The sequence below is a fragment of the Balearica regulorum genome, chromosome 2 (genome assembly GCF_011004875.1).
Source record: "Balearica regulorum gibbericeps isolate bBalReg1 chromosome 2, bBalReg1.pri, whole genome shotgun sequence".
Taxonomy (NCBI): Eukaryota; Metazoa; Chordata; class Aves; order Gruiformes; family Gruidae; genus Balearica; species Balearica regulorum.
In genome coordinates, this window is record NC_046185.1 from 12,446,478 (window position 1) to 12,453,968 (window position 7,491).

At 38.8% G+C, this 7,491-nt stretch overlaps 1 protein-coding gene across 2 annotated transcripts in view; it reads right to left on the reverse strand.

Annotated features, from left to right (window-relative positions):
- The window catches only part of NSMCE2 (NSE2 SUMO ligase component of SMC5/6 complex), a 138,681-nt gene that overhangs the window by 131,008 nt on the left and 182 nt on the right, over positions 1-7,491 (reverse strand). For both annotated transcript variants that reach the window (XM_075743337.1, XM_075743336.1), the window contains exon 2: positions 4,601-4,748. In XM_075743337.1, the coding sequence (XP_075599452.1) occupies positions 4,601-4,733 (133 nt within the window). In that variant the 5' untranslated portion in view covers positions 4,734-4,748. The remainder of the gene's footprint in view (positions 1-4,600; positions 4,749-7,491) is intronic.

The window sequence follows — 7,491 nt, forward strand, 5'->3', positions numbered from 1 at the left end:
CTAGGATTCCCAAAACATCTCATAGCATTAAATAAAGCTTAATTGGATAGGAATAATTTTAAATTTACTGTTGTGGACTGCAAACAGATGTCAAGAGAACTATATGCATAAGTAGAGATGAATGTGAATCTGCCTTGAAATATTGGTTATTATATCTTTCCATTATTCATATGAAAGCAATTGGTTTTATTAATATTATTATTTTGCAGAAAGTGGTAAAATGAACTCATTCAGGGTCATGGAGAATTAGATTAATTGGTACATTCTGTCCTACATTTCAAAATGTGGGACCATGTGATGAGAGGCTATAAATCTTTAGATCTTCAAAGTCATCTGAATTGCAATTTATATTCTTGAAATCGATTCCCTTTTCTAGATTTCTCTGACCACTATTTATTGCAGAGCTATGATGTTTAATTATTTAATTGAACCCTTTCTCCCCCATCAATTTCTCTAACAATTTTTTATACTCCTCGGAATAGCTGTGCCCAGTCAGATTATCTGTCCAGAACAGGAAGTCAAAAGCTATAGGGGAAAATACCAAGCTAATAGGAAATTCTGAGCACAACTGATGTGTAGGAGAAAAATAACTAAAAACAAAGAACCCCAAACCTGAGAACTGTATCCAACCTAAAAGGCTCTGTTGTTATTGCCAGAAAGTAATGGCCTCATGTAAGTTAATGGTGAAGAGCAAAAGTGTTAATTTTTCAGAATATAATTAATAGGGCTCTTAAGACAGAATAAATTTAACTACAGCAGCACAGTAATCAATGGTAGCTACAATCAGTACATGCACTGGCTTGCAGCCATGCTGCCTTTACCCAGAAATAGCTAAATTCCATTTAAGCAGGACTGAAGTGACTCAGTAGGTAAACTGCAGCTTCCTAAATGGAATTACAGTGTGGAGAGAAAAGATAGCCTCAATTCCACAGGAGGCATTCTCCATATGAAATTACTATTGAAATGAAAATACAGTGTTAGATTTAGTTCTGAAACTTTCAAACATTATGTCAAAATAAAGGTGTGAAAGATCTATTATGATATTTATTCACGAGTAAGCAATTTAATTTGATGTCCAACTCAAAAACCCCTATCTTCTCTAACAAAGTTTTCTCAGTTGTTTCAGTCAGTTGGAGGAAATTTTATTTTTCTCTGTTGGATGATACAGTTACAACGTTTCTATATAGCAGCTATTATTCACCCAAAAGAGTTTCATTTCAGTGGCGGTGAAGCAAGTAATCCCTGTAACCACGACTTACCTCCCAGAGAGTTGAGAGGCTTAGCCAGTGTTTGCAAAGTATCCGAGATGTCTGAAGAAAGGTTACAATAGGTTATGGGGTTTCTAAAAATCGTGGAATATCCTTAGCCAATTCCTGCCCACAAGTCTGGCACCTCTTCCTACTGGCAGCCCTCTGGTTTCACGATCAAACAAGTAGTTTTATTCTCTCTCTCTTCTATGTAACATTACCACCATCTGTTTACAAAGTTCAAATTCAAAATCATTGTGAGAGGATTTTATAGCTTCCATAACCAATGTAAGAGTTCTTTGCTCTCCGGATGGTTTAACTAGAGAGGACTTTTGGCTCCTCAAGGATCGTGGCCAGATCAACGGACAGGTAAAGAGGCCAGTTTCTCTTCAGTGCTTTCTGTAAGTGAAGCGGGAGCACTGCCTACTCCCTATCATCTTCTGCCCCCTACTGAGCTTTGATTTTCACTCCAGCTGAACAATCACGTGGCTGCTCTATAACTTACATGCATACACACCTGCTGAAACGCCAAATTGTTTTCTTTTTACATCCTTTAGAAGTGTTCTTCATATCGTTCTCCACTAAACATGTCAGAACGTGAAGAGCCTTTTCTAGCCCTACAGTGCTAATATGTAGAAAGCGATTTTTACTGAGCAGGGAAACACCCACAAACTTGGCATACCATAAAAACCCCTTTACACGTTAAAGAAAATTTAAATTTGTTAATTTATATTTCTCTGCTTTACTAAAGCTCTGCAGTTAGAAAAAAATCACACACAGGTTCTTTCACAAATAAGTGTTTAATTGTTAAAAAAAATACGCTGTTTACTGCCTAGAAAGCATCTCAAATACAGCACTGGAGCAAACCCACTACCATAACGAAAAAAGTAGGGAAAAGTGATCCAGTTAGATATTTTGACCTAACTTAGCATCAGGTACATTTATAGGAAGTCCCTCCATGATATTGCATTAAACAGTAGCCAGTCCAGCAAACACTACTGTGTGCTATTTAATAAATACGCTTACCAGTGTTTTCAGGATTGGGCTTGTGGAAAATAGCAATTAAGAGAGAAACCAGACGTCATTTACTGCACTACCTTTGCCAGCCTTATCAGTTATTTCTCTTCAGATGTAAATGTAACTTCTTTCATGTATTTGCTATGAAAAATTTTGGTACTATTCCCAAAAAAAGTGTTGTCCAATATGCCCAAAGGAACAAATATCTTCACAGAAATAGCACTTGTAAAATAAAGTCACAATATAATTTTTTGCTTCTACAAAGTCTGGCAATGAAACCTGTCAGAAGCTGGACAAAGTTCGATTTTGTAAAGGAAATTACAACAAATTGCAAATGGGACAGGAACAAGAATACAGAAACATTATCTAACACTGGCTCAAATATTTTGCCTCAGAACATGAAGCGTAAGTAGGATAGATGACTAACAATTCTAGAAACAGAAATCGTTACAGAGGTGTTGGAGGTAAGAGCTGAACAGTCAAGTATGGCAGATCAGACGCTGCTAATTCTAAAACACCTGAAGTATTTGTTTAGCAAAAGCATGCCATGCCACAGAAACCCTGTGTCTTTCCTGATGGCATTGTATAAGGAACATAAGCACTTGAAGTCCAAGTGAAGTAGTCAGGTGAGTGAAAAACCAAACCTTATAAAAGTGAGGAGCTTCACTCATTTGTTTGTTCCATGTACATATCTATGTACATCTGCAAGGAAAAGCATAGGAGTGAAGACGACAACTATTATAAGTAAAAAGCTAACATCATAACATCAGATGAAAGAGGCATAAACTACAAATACAAGTCTGGAATACTTCTTCTGTAGAGAAATGGGATGGACTACATTAAAAGGTCATGCTTGATAATTCTGTAACTATGATTCTACAGGAAAGTTGCTAAAACAAAATGAGTGTTACAGTCTAGGAGCTGTTTTCCAGGCACATGACGTAACTGTAACAAAGACCAAGAGTAATCTCCTCCTCTCAGGATCCAGAATGCTAAATCAAAATATGATTCTTTCGGTTACTGAATGAAATGGGCAATACAATTTCAAGGTTGTAATTAAAGTTTAATGTGTCAGAAGTAGGTGAGTGAAAAAGATAATGATGTTTCCTAGGAGTATAACACACCAACTCCAGCTGCACACCCGCACAGTGAAACTTAAGTTGTCTTTCACCCTCCAATGGAGAATGCAGCAGGGGCTTCTACTGCAAGGTGAAATTAATCAAAGCTTTTAACTTTTGAACCAATCACTAATTTCTGTGGATCATTCTGTGGTCTTGGGACTGAAAGAATTCAGTACAGTCAGTGGATTTCCATGTGTTGCTTATGGCAAAGTAGGGGGGATGGTAACTGCAAAAGCAGAGAGGAAACAGAACTGGTTATACCAGTTTTACCTCAAAGGGAATCCCCAGCTGACTGTTCCGCCAAGCTTTCCATTTCCTCTACCTGGTTGGAAATGGCCTGTCAATTGTCTCTGACACCAGTATCGATAAAAAGGTCAAAGGAGAGAGAACTATCACACTACACAGAGAGAAAAGCATTCATCTCGATAGTACATAAACCTTGGATTAGTTGAGTGCAAGATTTATACTGAACAGCAAACTTCTGTTTCAGAGGATTCTCGCTCTCCACTCAGCATTAAAACTACTAGGGTTTTGGAGCTTTAAAGTTTTTTTATTTTTCCCTAGTGAAAACATTATCATAGATCTAAGAAGACAGGAAATAGGATGCCTAATATTTGTCTTTGAAATCTAGCTTTGCAGTGCACCTGTTACTGTCAAATAGCAACAAGAAGACTGTTAGAAGTGATTACAGATTTAAGGTACCCCACTTCAGGGTGCTTCAATGTGGGCACTTACAAAGGGGCCTGATTGTCAGCAGAGAAAGAGCCAGCATTTAAAAAAATTGCACCCCCTAACAGGTGTCTCAAGCTCAAAATTATTAGCATTATTTTAATGTATCTTGCCTTAAACATCAAATAAAACACACACAAAGAAGCAGTATTAGAATGAAAAGACATTTTATTCACCCACTTAAGAGGCCTTCTCCATCTCGTTCAGCAATGTTAAAGGTTTTACAAAGCTGTAGGATAACAATCAGTGGAACGCAACTAGTCTTGGGTGTTACAAAAGCTGGGACAATGTTTGCCTGGTATGTACATTTTCACTGAATTTCTCATTTAAGACAATGAAGTGATTGGAAAGAAGACACCCTGGTCTAGCCAGAAGAGCTACAGTTCCTATAATGAAGATAGATATTGTCAGTAACTAAGTCAAAATACGTAGGCCTAGGACTCATCTGTCAGATTCAGGATGCAATACAAGAGAGAATATACTTACTGAAACTTTCCACAAGGTCAAGGGCAACGTGAGTAGCAATATCCATTCCAGTATTTATGTAAGACTGGCAGTTTTTCAGAGATGAAAGAGAGGAATCCACACCGTTGAATGAGATTCTTGCACCACCTGGCATCTTGAAATCGTTACTCTAGAAATAACAGATACAACATTTTGAATGCAGTTTACGCCCAAAGAATCTGGGAGAGAAAACAGAAGTACAGATAGCTAACCATAAAGCACTGTCAACAGAACCACCAAAACATCAGAGAGCAGGCATGAAATCTTAGCTCCCAAGATGTCAGTAATTTCAGTGGAACCACAATTCACCTCCTATTCAATATTAAGCAAAAGCACACCACAAAAAGCAACCTGCAGTTTTCATGTGCTCATTCCTATTGCTAAACCACAATGAGGTTCAAGCTCAATGATTATGTTCACTTGAAAATTACTGCTCTATTTCAGATCCAAAGAAGCCCACATGCCCAAAAACTTGTCTGTGTTTTCTAGGCATATTATCAATTAGGCTAGAAAGAAATATGACTTCTCACATCCAATTCAGCTTCACCAATAACAAGCCTGTTTCAACAGATGGCCCTTGGAAAAAACAATCCAACAAAGGGCCACTCGTCTAAGAATGTACTTAACATGAAAACATCTAGAACCATTTTTAAATAAAAACCCACCTTACCAACGTTGCCTACTTCTCCCAAAGATGCTACAAACTTTGAGTACCAATGTTCCATTAAGACAGAATAGTGTCGCACAGGAATGACATTTATCATCTTTACCACTGTCTTCCTTTCCAACACAGACCCACAACCTACAGCCTTGCAGGGAATAACTGCTTCCCTCTGTCATTAATGCAACCTTCAAGTGGTTTTGTTTATGCTGTGCCTATCCACACTGTTCACATCAGCTGGCGGCTTCTCAAAAATTCCAACTTCTGCTCTTCTTTCTTCACGCTTTGCCGTAATTTGCTCAGACAAGATGTAGCTATTATAAGAAACATGAACTTGGTCTGCAGAATTTTATACTTGAAGTTGCAGGAGATAAGAAAAATTCTGATCAGCTTTAGATACACAGTTGTTCCCCCAAAAAAATGTTTTGGATAGACAGAGATACTACATTAGTCCACGTAAAGAATAGCTGATATGTTCAAGGACTATACTGAGATTATATTTTGGGAGGTAGAGAACCTTTTTTCTTTTCCCCCATTTAAAAAACATGCTTGGCCTCTCAAGACTATCTTATGACACCATTTTTAGGTCATGTGCTTCCAACAACATTTTAACAACAGTTCAAGTTCACAACTTGAACTTCTGAATTACATACAAATTGCCTTCCTCTCTATTCCCTTCTAAAGGTGCATCTTGCCACAGAGGGGGCAGCAGCCTTCAATGACAGCTCCAGTTATGTCAGCTCATGCTCTCCCCACCAAAAGACAACGATTGCTATCTTAAGAGATCTTTAAGAGCTGTCAAACTGACAACAGAAGACAAGGAAAAAGTTCCTTACAGAACTCCTTGAAAGTAAAGGGTGCTCTCAAAGATTTAATAATAAATGCTTTCAGCTGTTACATTATTTAACTTTTTTTTTTTTACAGCACCTGTTTGCCACCTTAGCAAGACTGTTTGTATAGAATGTCTGCAATCCAAATACACACTGTTAAGTAGTCACATAAAAATCATGTTTGCGGCTTTATCTTTCTGGGCTCCTTTAGTGTATCAAAGTCAACAGTGAGAACCTAATTCCCTTCTTGAACTTGGTAAATCTCATTCACTGAGAAAGCCTGCTGTTCTTTGGAAATTTCACAGCTACATGCTGTGAAAGTCAGGAATCTGAAAAAAACAACAGTGAAAAGTTAAAAAGGCTTCATCATTCTCTTGACATTTGTGGAAGCACTGAGCAAACTGCACAGGAACAGAAGTTACCGTTTACAATATTAAATCATACCATTGCATTGGTAGTTTATCTCAATTTGTCTTTTGGAAAATAATTTAAGTACTTTTGGACAAATTTTCCTTTTTTTTTTTTTTAAATGAGATTATTTTTCTTAGAAACTGTTTATGATCCCAAGCAAAGATTTTAGTCTTGCACTCTCTAAGTGAATTCTTCAGCTTCCAGCTGTCCATTCTGCCTTCAGAGGAAAAGCCACATTCCTCACTGGAATTGGGCTTCACAGCAGTGTTTTTAAGGCACTCTTTTTTGCTAAGAAGGTCTTCAATGGGTGCATCATTGCAGCACTTCAAATTTGCAACTCCACCCGCAACCCCCTCACTTCTGGAAAATATAACCAGCAAAATCAGAGATGAAAAGGAGACCAAGTGAGACTACTGAGGCAGGGGGGTTTTTTTGTTTTTCAACAATAAGTGATCAAATGGTCCAGACAGGACTACCAATCATCAAACTTAAATTACGGTTTCAATTCTGCCACTTATTTTAAAGATTTGAGAAAATGACCTACTTTATGCTTCAACATCCCAAACTATGAAGCAGAGATTAAAAAAAAAAAGTTACTTCTGTAACACAAGATCTACAGGTGACAAGTGCTCACTGACTACCAGGATTAGTGTCTATCCCCTAAAGACACTCGGTGAACAGTTATCATGGGGAGACGTTCCTTCCCCACCACAAAGGTCTGGAGCAGAGCCCACCAAGCAGGGGATATTGCTCTCCCAGCCCTCCACCTTACTCCCCCACCCCATCCAGGAGAAGCCAGGGCAGCTGACCCGGCACACCCTGCCCCTCGTCAGCCACGCACGGAGGGCAACGTCCCCACATCCCCCTCCCCGCCCGCCTCTCCCGTTCCCTCAGCCGGGAGAGCGGGGCCGCGCACTCCACAGCGCTGCCCTCACCCCGCCAGAGGCGAAAGGGGCGGCGAAGGCAGCCAC